The 19988-nt window shown below is 46.2% G+C and overlaps 1 protein-coding gene and 1 pseudogene across 2 annotated transcripts in view; both read right to left on the bottom strand.

Moving 5' to 3' along the window:
- Positions 1–19988, bottom strand: part of Rab39 (RAS oncogene family member Rab39) — a 169174-nt gene that overhangs the window by 128750 nt on the left and 20436 nt on the right. The window contains exon 3 of one of the 2 annotated variants that reach the window (XM_065444859.2): positions 2097–3212. The exons of the other annotated variant lie outside the window; for it this stretch is intronic. Coding sequence (XP_065300931.1) covers positions 2919–3212 — 294 coding nt within the window. The 3' untranslated portion in view covers positions 2097–2918. Of the gene's footprint in view, positions 1–2096; positions 3213–19988 lie in introns of those variants that run through there. 2 annotated transcript variants of the gene reach the window in all.
- Positions 892–1900, bottom strand: LOC135912404 (MOB kinase activator 1A pseudogene; annotated as a pseudogene).

Raw genomic sequence — 19988 nt, 5'->3', positions numbered from 1 at the left:
CTCTGGTGTCCAGAACAACACATTTCGCATGTTAGCAGACTGACAAATCCTTTACAGCCTGCCTTATTCCTGGGCACCAAGCTTCACTTTGGAACAGTCATTTTCAGTAAATTGCTTTCTTCCTGCTTCCTGCTAAATTGCTTTCTCCAAATTACATATTATGCCTGTGAAAATGAATACAGACGATGGACAGTAATAAAAGAAGCAGCAGTGCCAATGTTGCACGTCCATGCAAGTGCTCACCACAGATTAGTGTATCAAGCACACTCACATGAGCTTTAGGTAGCCAAATAAGACCTCAGGACAACCAAATTCTGAGCAGGGCTATTGAGAAGCAAGCTTAAAAGGCACCCAGCAGAAGGATCCTTGTATCAGTCTTGCTACAATTCCCCAGACATTCTTCCCAACAGCTGAGCCATACAGCTACAATAACAGGGCAATGCAAGAGCAGCCCGACTAGCCAACTGTTTCACACCATTACTTTCAACGCTGTGTTCCTTGTCTGTCCATATTTGCTTTTCACATGCAATTATGTTACTTTACCAACTCGGCCCAATAGACATCCTGATAATCTCACCATCCACTACCACACATTAAACCAAACAATAAGAGAGAGTCACGACTAACTTCAAAGTTGTGTAACTGCACCAAAGCGTCATTGGTGCCATCAGCAGCATCATAACTAAGTATCTTTAGTTCAGAACTCCAACTTGGGGCCACCCAACCAGTGCCAGCAATGTGAAGCACTTGGGCAACATGTTGGCCTTAGACAATTCAGGGCCTATCGCTATTTCTTGGCTTTATGTGGGTGAACCTTAGCTTTCACATTCGAAATTTATTGCAGTTACAAAAACTGTAATTTGACGCATTGCACCAATCCTACAGCCGAGATGCAAGCAACAATTTATTTTCTAAACCTTCCACCAGTCCAAGAGTGATGGCATACTCTTCAAACAATGAATTTTAAGAACATCGTCCGCTAAAATGTGTACAGAAAATGCCAGACAAGAGTTATGTGGAAAGGAAAATTGTCATCCACCCAAATGTAGCATCATGATGATAATTTTCTCTTTCATGAACCTTTCCCTACCTTGCAAGATTCTGCTGAACTGATTTGCTATGAAGGAGTCGCATTGAATGGGTCAAGAAACTAATGCCAGGCCAGTGAGCTTTCCAATAAGCTCCCACAAAGGAGCCAGTTCATCGTGTTCAATGAGCCCGAACTCCAGCACAAACAAGAGGAAGTGCTTGAAACTGGTGTTGAGGTGTGCCTCTTCTTTCATCAACAGCACCTCATGGAAGTGATGGTGGTAGATGTGTGCATACACTCGAAACAACCGTCGCAGAATTGTTTTGACGACAGGCATGAAGTTGCAAGGAAAGAGGATCCCAACCCTGGAGGGGAAGAGTGCTTCATCGTCCAAATGGTTCCGGGCCCACTTAATAAGGCAGTCAATGTACTCAGGGGCAGAGCATCTGATGGGCCTCTTGAACGTGCGGCCATCAGCCCAGCGATACTCGTACTTGGGACCAGCCGACATCACAGGACAGCTACTCTCGGTGCAGAGTTTTGCAACAGTGCCGTAGACCATGCTGACCTGGTTGAAGAAGTCCACTGTGTTGACAGCTACCCACTCGTTGAAGTCTACACCTTCAGGTAGCCTAATGGCCTCGTGTAAGTTGCCACTGCCCAGTGTAGCTGCTGCTGCCTGCTTCAGTAGCGGGTGTTGCTTGCATACCTTTGAACAGCTCATGTTCTTTGCATTCAAGAATGTTCCAGTTAGGAGCAACACCTGACCCAAATTAAAAGTTACACTACAACAATAGCCGGCCCCGCAGCATGCGCTGCAGTACATCTAATGCAACCGAAAGAATCAAGGTCAGGTGTCACTGAAAGGCCCAACAGGCTGTGACAAATCACAACAAATAATGTGCACCACACATATCGCACAGCTTCCAAGTGTCCAAGTTCAGTGAGCACACTTCACTTGCTTCACACAGTACAATTTGGTAAGGAAGAGACATGGAGCGATGCAACTAAAATATGAACAAGAATAAAACGGCGAACATTTGTAAAGTTCTGTAGGAGCAACCAGTTCATGTCAGTCTTACTGCTGTCAACTTAAGTTTAGACATATAATGCTCCCACCATTAAACCCCACAGCACTCACAAATATTAATGCAGCCTTCATTCTGTTGTGGCTAGCACAGAGTACTGTCGCCTGTTTTGCTTTACACTAGTGCACAAAATTTCTGTCAAGTTTTGGATCTGTCCCTCATTCCTCCCAATTGTAACAAATGTTCGTCTTTAGCCATAGACATTCAAGCTTTTAGTAAAATGATTTGCACACATAATGGCAAGAAAGAGCAACTGTCACTGGTGTTTTGATGTTCAGTCGTGGCAAGTTAAATAAATGAAGGTAATAGGACCTATTTTGAATACAGAAGTGGGGCAGAGATGTCAAAGAAAATGAAAAGCTTTGTAAAAATTCTGTTTGTCCAGTTATCCTCCAGAAATGCAGGGCGCATAGCCATGTAGCTATTTCAAGACAGCACAAGCTAGCGGAAAGGCTGCAATTTAGCACAGACACATTTCCACATTCCAGAACATGGTGAGAGCTTGTAATGTACGCAGCAGGGGACACATCAGTTAGCCCTTTGAAGGCTGATAAATGCTTAAGCCAACACTAACAGTACAGCATGTGTCATATACCAAGAAGAGAGACTTGATTCGCCCTTGGCCATGTTCCAGCTTTTTCTAAGAAGCTGCTCATTGCAGACACCACCTCAGCATCTATGCCAAGTGCTTAGCACACACATCTCACTAGATTCAACAGCCACTTCACCACAGTTTGCACACATTACACTCTATAATCACTATGTTAGTAAAATACACTGGACGGTAACAGCCCACTGGTCTAGCAGCAGCTTGGGGATTCTGGTTTGGCTTCTAGCAAGTCAATGTAGCATCCAGGCAGTCCAGGCCGTAAAAAGCCCATTTTGACACCATCCCAGCCATCCTCAAGCTGAAACTCGCCCGACTCCACCTTGGCATAGATGTCGCGTGCAATTGTCTCAAAAGCTCGCTCCACGTTGAGGCCCGTCTTGGACGATGTTTCAATAAACTTGGCTCCATAGAACTCAGCAAAGGCTTGGCCTTCCTCAGTGCTCACCTCCCGTGATACCTCCATGTCTGCCTTGCATGCTACCACCTGATAAGAGAATAAGTGCTCTGTACATACTTACACAAACCTCTGCCATATTGAGTTCTATTTGTGCTCACGGTAGTTCATCCATTGGCTCATTTGTTGTGGCAACAGTTTTGCTTATTGGGGCAAAAGTGGAGCTCGAGATGGCATAGGGTAAAACAAGATAAGAGAATAAGTGCTCTGTACATACATACACAAACCTCTGCCATAGTGAGTTCCATTTGTGTTCACAGTAGTTCACCCATTAGCTGATATTTTGTGACAACAGTTTTGCTTATTGGGGCAAAAATGGAGCTCAAATGGCATAGGGTAAAACAAGGTGCAAGAATGCCAAAACATGTTGCTGCCACAGCAATTTCAGCAGGTTGAGGCTGTGCCAGCACAGATCAAATTCTGATGGCCAAAATTTTGCAATGTGTTGCCACATTACAAGACTTGTCTAAATTTTTCTAATTATTTGTACTGCTGGGTGCCATGTTTTTCATTTCACTCTTAACAATAAACCTTTGAACAGAATTGTACACTGGCATGGCACTACAATTACTATACTACTAAACGTTTTCCTCACTGCAGCTGCTTCCCTCTTTTCATCAGTCTGTCTTTTGCTCGTTGACTCCTGCAATGAAGGCAGAAAATGCAACCATGCAAGTATCTTGTGAGACCTCCCTTGTGGCTTCATACGTTGCAGCAGCCCTGCAAGTTCACCTAGGCACTGCAAGCAGCTGAATTTACTCAATAGCACACAGACAGCTTCCTCTTCTGACCATCAATGCTATGGTTGGGATATGGTTTTACTTATGGTGTAAAACTGGTGCTTTCATTATTCACTTTTCTTTACTGCAACACTGTTTAGTGTAATAATTGCACCGATAGTTGCTGCCCATGTGCAGCTCTAGATGCAAATGTGTATCTGTGTACTGCTTTCTTTGTGATGTTAAGGAAGTATATCAGCTTGTTAAAACAGCTTACAGCCGACTTATCCTCTAAATGTTCGTAATACTTACTGTGTGCGTTAATATATGCATATTGTCGAAGGGTTAATTCTCAACCATAATAGCTTCTGAAAGATAATGCACTAACAGCTAGCAATACGAGCTCTCAGGCAATCACGGTCGTCACCTTCTCCAACACGACATTGCAACCACAGATGCACATCTGGTTCATTATGATGGCCCCAGAAGTGAGGAGTAGCCATTGTGCTGACTCAGTTGCACAGACAAGGGAGGACATCATAATATGGCTTCAGACAGCTAAAATGCCACTGTTGTGCACCCACAATAACACAAGCCGAGCAATATAATTTACAGGTGAGGTGGCATCAATGATACAGTACAGACCATGATACTTACATATTTGAAAGGTAGCACAAGACATGGATGTGACAGAAAAGAGGGAGCTTGGAATTGCTACAGACACACAAAGCTGACATACACTTCAGTGCAATTATCATAGAAAGGGACAAATGGCAAGTCAAAGTAACAGATTTCTTAGAGTCACATGCCTGTGTTAACACCGTAGACTATTTTTGTGTTGTAAACTCAGATGAACTGGTCTGATATTTAAAAATGACCCAGAAAACTGCCATACATTCAGTATGGACATTGAGAACTTATGTGATGTTCCAGCGAAGAAGAAGACTGAAGAGACAAGAACAGGAGGGGGAAGAAAAGAAAGAAGTGGTCAACAGGAACCCCTGTAAATAAATTAGTGTATTTTAACTCGTACTTTATATTTGGCGCAGCCAACCATGTGGCTTGAAGTAACGTTGGTAAGAAGAACAGATGGGCAGGTGACCGTGAAGACCTACCAGTTTGATGGCAAAAACCCAGTGCTTCTTCAGGAATCAGCGACTTCATCGGAACTGCTTCACATCCTCATTGAGAAGAGTAAACTGAACGAAGCGGCCCTCGTTGAGAAAGGTGCGGTACGAATCGATGCTTCTATATCTGAATTTGAGATTAGGTTGTTATTATTATTTTATTATTATAATGTTGTTATTATTGAGATTATGTTGTTTAAATTAGTGTATTTTAACTCGTAGTTTATATTTGGCACGGCCGACCATGTGGCTTGAAGTAACGTTGGTAAGAAGAACAGATGGGCAGGCGACTGTGAAGACCTACCAGCTTGATGGCGAAGATCCAGTGCTTCTTCGGGAATCAGCGACTTCATCGGAACTGCTTCCCATCATCACTGAGAAGAGTCAACCGAATGAAGCGGCCCTCGTTCAGAAAGGTGCGGTACGAATTGATGCTTCTATGTATGAATTTGAGATTATGTTTCCAGGACATTCAAGGATAGATTCAAAGAATGAGACTGAGCAAACGAATAACGCCTTTTTGCAAGCGCTGGTGTGGCAGCATCCCACGCAGTATGTGCAACAGCAACTGATTCTCAAAGCAGTTTGCGACTCACTAAGAGCACAGAAACCACATCAAGAAGAGTTTAAGCCTAATAGTTTCGATGAGGCGTCCAATGCCGCCAATTTGTGGTTTAGATTTTATGAATGCGTATGTGCGTAAAACCACTGGACGTCATTGGACGACAAAGTGTGTAACATGCACCGTTTTTTATCTTGCAATGCCAGAAAATGGTGAGACATGCGAATCACAAGTCAATGCCGCGATTCATGGCACAAATGGATAGATAGTTTTCTTTCCACTTTTGAGCGAAATCCGGTTGACAGATAGGACAACGCAACACCTTTCAGACACAGAGAAGGGACAGTAATAGATTATTTTTTGGAGAAGAGGTGTTTATTCTACATTGCCGACCCTAATCTACCAGACTCTGCAATCCTTCTGCTGATAACTCAATGCATGACTAACGAATCGCAAAGAGAGGCTCGTGTACACCGTCCAACCTCCAGGGATGACTTACTTGCTTGCCTTAAATGTGTGTCCAGCAATTGTCTGATTATGGTAATGGTCCCATAAAAGGCATAGTACTCTACCACTCAGCATTGACGCACAGGGCAAAACGGTAGATTATTTTAATACCGAATCCGACCATTGTGAAACGGTGAAAAATGTATCCAGTTGAACCTCTATGTAACGAATTCTTGGATTTCACGAAATTTTTCAATTCCCCAACACATCCCCCATTGAAGCCCATGTATAGGCGACCTCCATGTAACGAAAGCGTTGCGGCAGTTGACCTTGATGTAACGAATTCGCGGCGCAGATCATTGAGCTGTACCTTGTAATGTTTTGCCCAAAATTGAACCGCGCAGTGCACAACTTTAATGAGTATTGTTTAGGTAAGTTTTTATATCGAAAGGTAAAGTAGACCGCAAGCAGAACACTTGCAATCGCAGCAAACAAGCAGATCTCGGTGATGATGATGTTGAGCGCCACTAGCACCGCTCTGTGGCAAGCGTAACAACCTTTAAGCTATCATTTTGTAGCTTGACACTAGGTGGCACTACTATGACAAATTCTTTGTGGTGTCTCGCGGTGCACTTATGATAAACCTTCTTCGTCAGCAAGTTGATGTGCGTGTGCAGGTGTGTTTACGGTGTCAGTTCGTTGTGATGAGTTCCACTGTGAAGAAACGCAAGGTTTTGTCGCTTGAAGATAAGCTCTTGATTTTGAATGCGGTTCCCGCCGGCAAAAAAAAGAAGGATGTCGCTGCCCGCTTCAATATACCAGCCAGCTCCCTGTCAACCATTCTTGCTGTAGAACAAAGCATTCGCACTGCGATGGAGTCGGGCACAAGTGCCAAGAAGAAAAGAATGAAGACGTCGACCTATGCTAGGTGGTGGGGGTGAGACAGGTGGTTGCAAAGAAGGGGTTGCAGCAGGAAAATGAGTACCAGTAGGAACTGGAAGAAAAGGTGCAAAACCATCGTCAAAGGATGTTCCATCATTGAAATGACTCCTTTCATATTTTTTCCCCGACATACCGAGTACTTCACCAGTTTAGACGCGTTCCAACGCTTGCCATTTTCAAGCTGGAAAGTACTTCGACCTTTTGTGGTAAATCTTGAACGGACCGGAGTATTCAGGACCAGATTTCCGTGAAGTACGTACCCTAACCAGATCGCCTGGCTGAAACTGAGGACATTTAGTTGCGCGACGACGATCCGCATACTTTTTTGTATTTTCCTGTTTTTCACGTACTCTACTCTGCACTTCCTGGCGCCACTTTGGAGAAGCAAATTTAGGATGAATTGGAGGCATGTTTGCAACGTCCAGCCGAGTTCGTGGTTGTCAACTATGGAGCAGCATAGCTGGAGGCACACCGGTAGTCATATGGGGAGTAAACCTGTAAATTGCCAAGTATTCTAAGACCGCAAGTCTGAGGTCTCGCTGTTCCAAAATAGCAATCTGTATGAATTCTTTAAGGACACGGTTAAATCTTTCTACCTGGCCATTGGCCTGTGGGTAGTAAAGAGAGGACAAGAAATGCTTAAGGCCTCTTTCCTTCAGGAAGTTTTCAAACTGTGCAGAAACAAACTGTGGTCCATTATCGGAAACCATAGCATCAGGAAATCCTTCCCTACTGAATATGGACATGAGACTGTGCATGATGGCTTCCGATGTGACGGAAGGCATAAAAGCAACTTCGGGACATTTGGAATGATAGTCAACCATGACCAAAGCAAAACGAGCATACTGTGGCGCATGATCAAGAGGGCCTATTATGTCTATGGCCAACTTTTCCCATGGTCTTAATGGCCATTCGACAGGTTGTATGGCGCAAAAGATGGTTTGGCAGATTTATCTGCTTGTTGGCACACAAAGCAGTTTCCCACAGGTTCCTCAACTTGCCTATCCATGTGAGGCCACCAGTAGATGCCTCTCAATCTGAGCATGGTTTTAGTAATGCCTAAGTGACCTTCATGAGCAATAGACAGGAGTGTCTGACGCAAGGAAGCAGGAGGAACGATACGTTCACCTTGGAGAAGCAGATTATCCATGTAGGACAATTCGGACTGTACAGCAGCATACGCCTGTAACTCTGGCGGAAGGTCCGCCGCAGTTCTCCATCCGCTTACTATTTTGTCTTTTAGTGCTTGGCACACTGGATCTGCCTGTGTGGGTGCTTGGAATTCCTCCTTTGTAATACAAGATAAAACTAAAGACACTATTTTCTCATCTAGTGCTGGTTCGCATTCGGGAGGAACAGGTAGGCATGACAATGCGTCCGCAATGACATTTTGGTCATCTTTACAGTACTGAATGGAGAAATTGTAATACAGCAATCTTGCATTCCACCTTGAAATTCTTAACGGTCGCTGTCCAGGACCCTTTGAAGATAGCAATGCGACTAGAGCTTGGTGATCAGTTCGTACAGTGAACTGTCAACCCCACAAGTAAACATGCCAATGTTCACACGCGAACAGACATGCCAATGCTTCCCGTTCGCCTACGGAGTACCGTCGCTCTGCGGAATATAACGTACGAGAAGCAAAGGTACTGTAAAGAGCTAATTTCCGCACTTTTGCTGTAGGACAGCTCCCATGCCAACGTCAGAAGCATCAACCGTCACAACAATAGGCAGATGCGGTTGGAACATGCGTACCACCGGGCGTGATGCAAGTACGTCTTTATTAATTGCCTGAAAGCTGCATTCAGTATCCCGATCCCAGATAAAGGCTTGTCCTTGCCTTAGAAGTTTCCTTAGCGGTTGCACTACGTCGGCATACTGCGGGATAAATTTAGCATAATATCCCATGACGCCCAGAAATGAATGTAGAGCCTTCTTGTCCTTAGGCTGTGGTGCCTCCACGATTGCCTGAATTTTACTATCCATCGGCGAAATGCCGTTTGCGGAAATTTTATGTCCTAGGAAAGTTAATTCTGGGACACTGAATACGCACTTGTGGTTAAGCTGCATGCCTGCATTACTTATCCTAGACAGGACTGTTTGCAAATTTCTGTCATGGTCACGTTGAGTGTGACCCCATACAAGCACATCATCAAGGTAGCACAAGGTGCCTGGACAGTCTTTCAAAACAGATGACATGATCTGCTGGAAAGCGGCTGGCACAGATGCCAAACCGAAACACACACGCTTGAAGCGGAAAAGACCGTCATGAGTTATAAAAGTAGTAAGCTCACGACTTTTCTCGGATAATAAAACCTGATCATACGCGGACTGCAAGTCCAACTTACTAAAGACAGTAGCACCAGCGAGTCGATGCAACAGTTCGTCAGCCCTCGGTAGTGGAAAAGCGTCAATGATGATAGCCTTGTTGGGGTCTCGAAGATCGACGCTAAGTCGAATGGAATTGTCCTTCTTTCGAACAACGACAAGCGGAGAAATCCACTCGGACGCAGTGACTCGTTCGATAACATCAGCTGATTCCAGGCGTTGCAGTTCGGCGGAGAGTTGCTCCCAGAGAACCAGAGGTAGAGGACGCAGTTTCGCTGAGACTGGTTGCATTGAAGGTCGGAGATGAACGTCGTGGACGAAGTTCTTTACAAGTCCCAATTGTCTCGAGAACAGATGGGCGAACTCTGTTGGAGCGTTGTGCGGAAGAGACGGAGGCTGAACGCTTGGGTAAGCTGGAAGCCCTTATACTTGACATTTGAGCGAAGACCCTTGAATGTCAATGTCCAAAGCTTGAATGGCATCTAAGCCCAGAAGAGAAGTGCCTTGCTTCGTGACGTGAAATGTCAATACTACAGCGTTGTTGCGTTACTAGACGAGCACGAAGAAACGTCCTGAATGCAGAATTTCTTGCTGCGAATAATTCTTGAGTCGAAGACTCGAAGGAGATAATGGAAAAACCTTGAAATGTTCTTCATATAGGGAGCTGTTCATCAGCGACACTGTAGCTCCTGTGTCCACGAGCAACTTGAGTGTAATATTCGCAATGAGGACTTCGGCGCGAATTGTTGCCGGACGGAAATTTGGTGCTTGAATTGTAAGCACAAACGGGACTGCAGAGGCTGATTCTGTATCAGCGGTAACGGAAACAAGCTGCGTTCGAGCAGGAGGCTGTCGCTGCGTTCGGTTTCTCGAACGGCAAACCGAAGCGTAATGTCCCACTTTTCCGCACGCACGGCAGGTAACGTGCTTTGCCGGACAGGCTGGATCGAATGCGATGTGGCGAGGTGAACCACATCGGTAACAATGGGGTGCGAGTTCTCCAGTGGCTCCGCAGAGTTCGGGCCGGACGTCACGTTGGCCGGCCACTCGATGCGACTGCCCGCCACGCCGTTGATCGCCATCTTGAAGGCGCCGGGTCGAGGGAGAAGGGGGGCAGTGACCGCCATCTTGCGCGCCCGGGCAAGGAATGAGATGGCTGGCGACGCCACATTGGCGTTGCGTCGAGACGCGCTGAATAGACGAGTTGCTGAAGACTTCAAGTTCCTTGTCAACTTGCTACATGCTTCGTGCGATTTCCTCGGCTTTCTTGAGCGTGAGGGACGATCCTTCGTACAGTAGCCGTTCTCGAACTCTTTTTGATGCGACACCTTGGAGAATTTAGTCGCGAAGAGACTCGTCGTGCCAAGCGCCAAACGCACAAGCAGGCGCTAGCCTTTGTAGCGCAGTGACGAAGTCCTGGAAGGTTTCCCCAGGTAGTTGCTTCCTGTCCCGAAAGATAATGCGGTGCACCAAGGGATTTGAGCTTTCTTTGTAGTGCTGGTCGAAGGTGCGAAGAATGTCTTCGAACGTAGCGGCCGTCTGGTCCGTTTGCGACGCGAGGTCATAGTAGAGACGCTGCCCCTCGAAGGCCAAGTTGCTCAGTAAAATGGCCTTCTTCCTCTCATCTTGTAATGCTTCGCATCCGGTCGCCTGAAGAAACGTGCAAAAAGAACGTTTCCATGTGAGCCACGGTACCGAAGGAGTACCGGGTAATGCAAGGAAAGGCGGCATGGGTGGTGCGAACGCCATGCTGGGCACGGAGAACAAAGGCGGGGCAGTTGCGGTGGATGACGCCGAAGTGGACGTAGCATCTTGCATGCCGGAAGGAGGGGAGCAGCAGAAGTAGAAAGGCAAGGGGCCATAAAAGTAAAGTGAGCGGTTTACCTTGTCGCCAGTTTGTTGTAGCTTCGACGGGGCGGCCGGACGGAAGGGTTACGGCATGAGGCCTAAAGGGCCGGGGCGCACAGCGCCGCAAGAAAAGAGCCGGACTGCTCCAGTCGGGGACCAGACAAAGAATGCACTTTTATTTCTCTGAGGGGAAGCAGGAAGGCAGCTTACAGCATTTGGCGCTGAGCGGCGGCCTGGTGTAAAGACCCAAAACCAAAACCAGAAGTTAACACAGGATACCACACCTGCCATGCAGACGAGGCTGCTGGAGCTTCCCGACCCGTCGCTGGATGACACCATGAAGGCAGCGCTGGCAATGGAAGCTGTCGCAAAGGACACGGGGCGAGATTTCCTGTTCGACTGGCTCACCGTCGTCGAAAGCGGCGGTCAACAAGTTGGCGACAAAGGGCAGTATCTATAGTCGCTGTGGTGATGCCCATTCCCCCTCACAGTGCCAGTCTTCTGAAGCACAATGCTTCTCGTGCGGGAAAACTGGGCACCCGGCACGTGTATGCCAAAGGGGGAGGATGAACTGCAAACAGCAGCAGCAGCCTGGTTCAAGCTCATGTACCACACGAGCCCGCAGCCAGGGTAGCCGTCGCAAGGGTACGCGGCGGGGGTGTGCTGCAGCAGGCTCAAGTTCTTCCGCGGCCAGGCTCTACGTCGTGGCCGAGGACCCCCCACTTTTCGATCGTTCAGTTCTTGCAACGCTTACAACAACGAGGACAAAGAAGTGCACTGCACATGACCTGCCCAGTGCACATCTCTTTGGCCCTCTCTTTGCGAGCGCTGCAAGAACCGAATGATTATGGTATCAGAAACTTGGCCAAGTGATGACAGATTTTAACTATCATATTTTTCCGTCTATATGTCGCACCTTCCTCAAAACGGCAGTTTTCCTAAAAAAATGTATACAAGTGGCACCGGTGTTTAAGATGCACCTGTTCATTCGATGATTTAAAATGAATACAGTGATGTTTTCCTAAGTGAATGCAGGTCACGCGCAAGCAATGATATGGACACTCCAGACACATTTCTGCTGTCATGGTGGCCATGATGTTCTGTATAAAGTCCAAGGGCGATAACGTCCCGACGCACCGTATGCTATATGTGCAAGTGAAAGCGTGTGACAGTGAACCAAATTGCACACAAGGAAAAAAAGTGGGAGGGAAGGCAATGCACGAAGAAATGACTCTTGTAGCAATTGCAATCTTGAAAGTAATCTTGAAAGCAATCTGCAGAGACAACAACTTCAGGGGCACTCAACTTGCGGTTGGCCGGCCGCCGCTCGCGTTGCTGCTCCATCCTTCTCGCATGGCGCATGGCAACTCTAACATGAGAAGAACCCAGTACCGCCACAGCGTGCACACAACAGTAGCAACTGCCAGAGGACCACAACTCAGTGTGCTTCGTGTGACCATAGCATCCAAACCAATTTTGATGACAGTTTTTTGCAAAAAAAGAAAGGTATACAGTCGATGACTGATAATTCGGACTTCGTGGGGAATGTATCCCAAAACATTAGTTTTATTTACATTTCAAGGTGGCCCCTGTGCAACGAATAAGAGGTCGATTCATTGCTGCATGCACTTCCACTTACATGCAACCAAGTACGCCTGTATTTCTGCCACTTTCGTGCTGTCACTGTGTGCCAATGCAAGGACTGCAATGGCTCGAGTCCTCATGTGAAGGCTTCAGAGCCTATGGGACATCATCATCATCATCCAAGTTATAGTCGCTGTTTAACAGTGGGAGAACATGCTCAAATATATCGTTATCGTTCAGTTCAGCACATGACAACACCATGCTATCAATGTCTACAAAGTCTTCAAATGTAATGGCGGTAAAAATCAGCAACCCGCAGCCATCAATGACGTTCGCATTTGAGCCCGTTATGGTAAGCGGTGGGTTCAGGCTCTTCAGTTGTGGAGTCATTTGGAGTGCGGCTCGAGACTTATTCCGAGTCAGACTGTCAATAATTTCACGAGAAAGACTCCTTGGAGCCAGCAGAGCGCAGTCAGGAATGCAAACTAAACAAACAAGAACAGAATAGCGGAACGGTGTCCGAAAGACAAACTCAACAAACAGAACGTTGAGAGCAGGAAATGTGCAGGGTTGACAGAATAGGATGTGATGATTGTGATCTTGACACAACCTATAATTCAGGCAAAGCCCTCAAGATCGGCATCTGCAATTAAATCTCTGAAACGTAGTGCTGCGATCAAGGCAAGGCCCCAGGGATTACCGTCTAACATGCAATGTCTGAGGCCATACTTGATATCTTGTCGGGGTTTCCAAAGGAGATAATGTCGGCAGAGTCGGCGTACACTACAGCCACAGACAGAGTCTAGATATCCAATGTAGATCTGACGGCTGTCCAGAATATTGGTTGTCTTTACACATAACCGTAAGTTCCCCACGAAACATCATGCCATTATCCTTAGTGTTAGCTGGACAATGTTTTTTTGTTGGAAAAAGATGCAGACAGGGCAAATATTTTGCCTCACCTACAAGAAATACTTCTTTCCAAAATTGAAATGCAAAGCAAAAAAAAAGAAGGTAACCATGGATATCATGTGGGCTTCATGCATGGATAAAAAAAAGAACCAGCTGAATCAATTATTTGTGGACTCTAGAGATGTTTCAATCCTCGAGCTGTTCAGGCAATACAGAAATAAATTACACACTGATCTACAAAATGATAAAGGCAATATTATGAAATGTACTTTGAGACCGCATTCGTCCACCCTGACAAAATTTGGAGCAAGCTTTGGTCTCTCGATCACTACAGCCCCGCCAGAAACCTAGACAAAATTATTATTGGTGATGAATACAACAATAGTCATCTGGCTGATGAGTTTAGTAAGTTTATCACCCACAAGCTGACTCCTACTGCTAGTATACCTGACATAAAAATCAATAGGTGTCCTTCTTTGTTTTTAGAGCCTCTCACCGCATTCCAAGTTGTTTCAGTACTTCTAGAGCTGAAGAATAGCACCTCATGCGATGCAGACAAAATACACGTACGTCCTCTTAAGAATGTCATTCATGCAATTTTTACACCCCTCAAGTATATTTATGAATGTATGCATAGAAACAGCCATTCTTTCTACCAAAAATACAAATTGTAAGAGCTGTGGTTATTAATAAAAAAAAAAGATAAGAAGTGTGTTTTAGGTAATTAAATGCCACTATGCTAAAAGCTTTTGAAAATGTTCATTCTAAAACGATTTGAACAGTTTTTTAGACAAACACAGTGCTATTATCAACGCTCAGTATGGCTCCCAGAAGAACCAACTAACAGAACTGGCACTGCTACACCAATATATATATATATATATATAAACGAGAAGAAAGGGGGTTAACCGAAGGTCCCGATTTTATTAGTCATATCATAAGAAGCCAACAAACATTGACACCAAGGACAACATAGGGAAAATTACATGTGCTTAATAAATGAAATAAAGAAACGAAGAATTAATGGAAATTAAAGTGGATGAAAAAACAACTTGCCGCAGGTGGGAGCCAAACCCACAACCTTCGCATTTCGCGTGCGATGCTCGACCAATTGAGCTACCGCGGCGCTGTTTTCCCATCCACTTTCTTGGGTATTTGTGTGTCCTAGTAGAACCCTGGGAGTGTTAGCCAGTGCCACCACACACAGACCTTGGCGGCAGACACACAGACAGACCTTTTTTTGCCGCAGGTGTCATGAGAAGTGACGCCTATATATATATATATATATATATATATATATATATACTGCCAACTTTCGCCTCATTCTTTTCGTCAATGGGCAACCTTGTGCTCCTCCGAACTCGCTCGTCAATGGGCATCACTATCAAAATAAGGTTTAGTTGTTTTGTTCACCTAAAACGAAGCAGTCGGTTCTTTTTGATCTACCATAATTTCCTCAACATTTGGTGCCGAAACCCGGGAGAAACGATCGAACTTACCATTGAGGCAACGAGGTCAACAGACGTCGACACCACAACGAGCTCGGGGAAAACCAGCAACGATCCTCGGGCAGAAAACGGTCAACGAGGTGCCTTCAACAACAACGCCTAGGGACGCCACACCCAACCGAAACCGACACCACGACTCAAGCCCCATCGCGGTAAGCGAACTGTAAACATTGATGCCACGATGGAACGGTTCAAACTGAAAAGAAGTGCATTGAGAACTCAAGTGACTAAACTGACTTCTGAAGCAGACTTATTCTTGGAGAGTCAAGCAGACGAAGGAGCTCTTAATTTATTGTCTGCGAGGCTTAGTGCCCTCCAAATACAGCTAAACGAGGTGGACGCAGCCATCGAGCCCTTAGTGCAAGACCAAGACGCAGAGCAAAATTATGTGTGGACCATAGAATACAACGACCGTATTGTCGCACACATGGCAAAACTCCGTCAAGAAGCAGAAAAAGACCTGCTAACAAAACAAACAGAAATGGCGGCGACACGGGCGCAGACCGGCGACCCTCCGGTGGGGGCAAAGTGTAAAGTGAAACTGCCGAAGCTCGAGTTACAAAGATTTAGCGGCACCGCCACGGAGTGGCAGTCCTTCTGGGAGCAGTTCGAGCAAGCAGTGCACGGAAACGACGGCCTCTCCAACGCAGAAAAGTTTCTGTACTTGCGATCGGTGCTTTCGGGAAAAGCCACAGCAGCCATTGCCGACATTCAAGCGACTAGGGCAAATTACACCACTGTCATCGAACTTCTCAAAGAGCGCTTCGGTCAACGAGACGTGCTGATTCAAGAACACCTGACTCAGTTACTCGACTTGCCAACGGTACAGAACGAAGAGCACATCAGCCTACGTCGACTCTATGATCACCTGCAACACAATATCGCTGGTCTCACGGCACTCGGAGTCAAAACAGTTACGGCGCCCTGCTCTCCTTCGCACTCCTGCGAATGCTGCCAACCGATCTTGTTGGATACCACAAAGGACATTCTGCAGCAAGCAAAGATGACAGGATCAGCATCAAGAGTTTGCAAGCTTTTCTTAAAACAGAAGTAGAGAGCAGGGAAAAGGCACTGCAACCTGGTAATCTCGCAGCCAGAAAATCAGAACATCGAGACAAAGAAAAGAGCAAACCTCAAAAAGGGTCAGCAGCTTCTCTTCTTTCTGCGGGTGCTTCAAAGCAGTCCGATCCATGTGCATACTGTGCTGCAAAAGATCATGCGACTCACAATTGTCTGGCGATCTCATTGGATGAAAAGAAGAAAAGGCTCACTGCAGCTGGTCGGTGCTTCCGATGCTGCATAAAAGGGCACACTTAAAGGGGATGCCACAACAAAAGAATAATATGCATGGAATGTGGCAGAAGACATCCGACTCAGATGTGTGACCCGACATGGAAGCTACCCGAGAACAAAGCCACAGAGTTGCACTCTTGCACAGAAAAAAAATCTGAAAAAGTACCAACTGTGCTGTTCCAAACAGCTCAAGTATGGGCAGAGGGACGAAGAAGAGCGCTCACTCATCTGCTCTTTGCAAGGGTAGCCAACAAAGCTTTGTCACTAAAAGACTTTCACGTGAACTGTAACTAGAGGTCGTAGGTGAAGAGGACATCACAATCTACCCATTCCGAGGAGCAGGAAACATTATCAAAGAGACGCGCAGAAGAGTAAAAATTTGGCTAAGAAGTCAATAAGACCGTAAAGAGCACTCTATCGAAGCTCTGGAAATACAGGAGATCTGCTCTGATGGGCTTCACGTTCCTGAGGACATCCTAAAAGAGGTGCAAGCAGACATGGATGAACTGGCAGATATGACTGTTGCGCCAGCCCATTTGATGGGAAGCGGGATCGACATTCTTATTGGTGCCGACTATTACTGCACTTTGATGTGTGCTGAAATCAAGAAGCTGCAAGGCGCATTAGTCGTGGTAAAGACCGAATTTGGCTGGACTTTACAAGGAGCGATTCCCAGCAGTAGCTCAGCTGCCTACTGCTCAACCATGGCAGTGCTTCGTGCCGGAGTGTTCGCCGACACAGCCAGCTTGTCCAAGGAGCTTAAATTGTTCTGGGAACTTGAGAGCATTGGAATTATCGACTCTTGTGCCCAAATGAATGAAGAAAGCAAAGAAGTCATGAGCACATTTTCGGCATTGGTAGAGAAAATGGACAAGCGCTATGAGGTAGCACTGCCCTGGAAACCCTTGAACATGCAACTCGCTGACAACAAAGCTGTTGAAAAGAAGCGCTTGACTAATCTCACGAAGAAGTTAATGAAATGAGACGATACTGATCAAGTATGACGAGGCTATCCGTCAGTACCTGGAACAAGGGTTCGCAGAACGACTTCCATGGCAAGAAAGCAACAACGATGCAAGCAGATTATACTACATGCCTCATCGTGCAGTTTTTAGACCTGACAGCCTTTCGACGAAGATTAGAGTCGTCTTTGACGCATCTTCTCACGATGCAGGTTGTATATCTCTGAGCAAAGACCTAGAACCAGGACCGAACTTGAATCCAGATTTATTCAAGGTTTTGCTGAACTTCAAAATTCATTGTATTGGATTAAGTGCAGACACTGAAAAGGCATTTCTGCAAATTTCGGCGCAACCGGCGGATCGCGATGCCCTCCGATTTTTTTGGTATGCACACCTTCCAACGAAAGAAGACCCAGAGCCTCCTATTGAGATCTGGAGAATGACACGTGTCCCTTTTGGCGTGACAAGTAGTCCATTCCTCCTCACAGCCACCGTGCGCCACTATCTCTCCACGACAGGAGATTCTCCAGAAATAAGAAAAACCATCAGTGAGAGCCTTTACGTGGACGACCTCATAACAGGAGCGAACACAGTGGAGGAGGCTACAGTTTTCTACCGAGGGGCACTAGATGTCACGAATCGAGCAAGCATGACACTGCGTAAGTGGAAATCCAATTCCAAGAAGCTGCAACAGCTGTTCAACGACGAAGGAACCGGATGCGCCCTTGGCTACGTGGAATGTCCAACAACAAGTGTCTCATGGGTCCTCGGACTTGTATGAGATAAGGACAGAGATCACCTAGCATTTTCCATGGAGGCCATTATAGACTTCCTAGACCGAAACAGCAACACCAAACGATTCATTCTTCAACCATCGGCTCGTATATATGACCCACTTGGTCTCATTTCTCTGGTCACAGTTACAATCAAGTTGATGTTTCAAACACTGTGGGAATTGGGTATTGAGTGAGACTCCCCTCTGCCTGAAGAAGTCAAAGCAACTTGGACGCAGTGGCACACCCAGTTACACCATTTAACGGACATAACAGTGCCAAGACGATATGGTAGCTTACCCAACAATAGCTGTAAGGAAGTACACGTCTTCACAGATGCCAGCCCCAAAGCTTACGGCACAGTTGTATATTTGCGCATCTCCAGGGTCAAGAAAGCAAAGGTTACCTTGGTCCTCTGAAAGTCCCGAGTAGCACCAATTAAGAGAATTTCTCTTCCAAGACTGGAATTGATAGGCATGGTGATAGGTGCTCGACTGAGGGAATATTTGGAGCAGTCACTGAGCCTTCCAATAGCCAAACGGTATCTGTGGACTGATTCATCTATTGCGCTGCATTGGGTGCGAGATCCCGCACAACAATGGAAACCCTTTGTCGCCAACAGAGTGTTGGAAATTCAGCAGCGATCGGATACAGACATCTGGAATCACTGTTCTGGGATCCAAAATCCCGCCAACCTTTTGACAAGGGGAGTCACAGCTCAGGCACTCAAGTTGAGCACACTTTGGTGGAATGGACCTGCTTGGCTTTCGAAGCCATCTACTTGCTGGCCAAGGCATGAAGGCACCGCTGACATGATCATCGCAGAGGAGGAAAGAAGAACCCTTCGCATTCACAACGTGACTGTAAAGGAATCTATCTTGCCTCTGCAGAAATATAGCTCTCTCTCTAGACTGGTTAGTGTGACAGCCTGGGTATTGCGATTTTTCCACAACACCAAGCACCCCGGCCAAAAATATGAGGGGCCTATTACGACAGAGGAAGTTCAAAAGGCACATACTTGTTTGATTCTTCAAGTACAATTTGAGGCCTTCCAAGAGGAACTCCAGCGATTCTCCGATACGTGATCTCAGCGTCATCTGCGACGACGATGGAGTGCTGAGAGTGGGAGGAAGGCTCAGTGCAGCTGAGTTGTCCCACAACGTGAAGCATCCTGTTATCCTACCGTCAAGACATCCCTTCACAAAGCTAACGATAAGTGCAACTCACTGCCATCTCCTGCATGCAGGCGCACTGGAGACTCTTTGAATTGAGGGAAATGTACTGGATCGTGCGGGGAAGGCAAATGGTGAAAAAGGTGCTTAAGAAATATGTGACTTGCAACCGTTTGAACAGCCAAGCTGCCACTGAGCCAGTCGCTCCTCCTCCTCTGCCTCGTGAGAGGGTGACACAAGCTCCACCCTTTCATGTTACCAGTGTAGATTTTGCTGGCCCACTGAACACAAAGAATCAAGGAAATAACCAGAAGTCTTACATCGTTATTTTCACGTGTGCAGTGACTCGGGCAATACACCTTGAATTGGTGACCGACATGTCCACCTGAAACTTCCTGATGGCATTCCGAAGGTTTATCTTGAGAAGAGGAGTTTGTCGAGTGACCTTTTCTGACAATGCCAGGACATTCCAGCGCGCTTCTAAGGATCTAAAATAACTATGGACTACAATAAGAGGAGAAGAAATTCATAAGTTCTTCACAAGTCACCAGATCCGCTGGAAATTTATAGCTGAGAAAGCTGCTTGGTGGGAAGGATTCTGGGAAAGAATGGTTTGGTCTGTGAAAACA

This window comes from Dermacentor albipictus, chromosome 5 (genome assembly GCF_038994185.2).
Source record: "Dermacentor albipictus isolate Rhodes 1998 colony chromosome 5, USDA_Dalb.pri_finalv2, whole genome shotgun sequence".
NCBI lineage: Eukaryota > Metazoa > Arthropoda > Arachnida > Ixodida > Ixodidae > Dermacentor > Dermacentor albipictus.
This window is presented reverse-complemented; position numbering and strand designations above follow the sequence as displayed.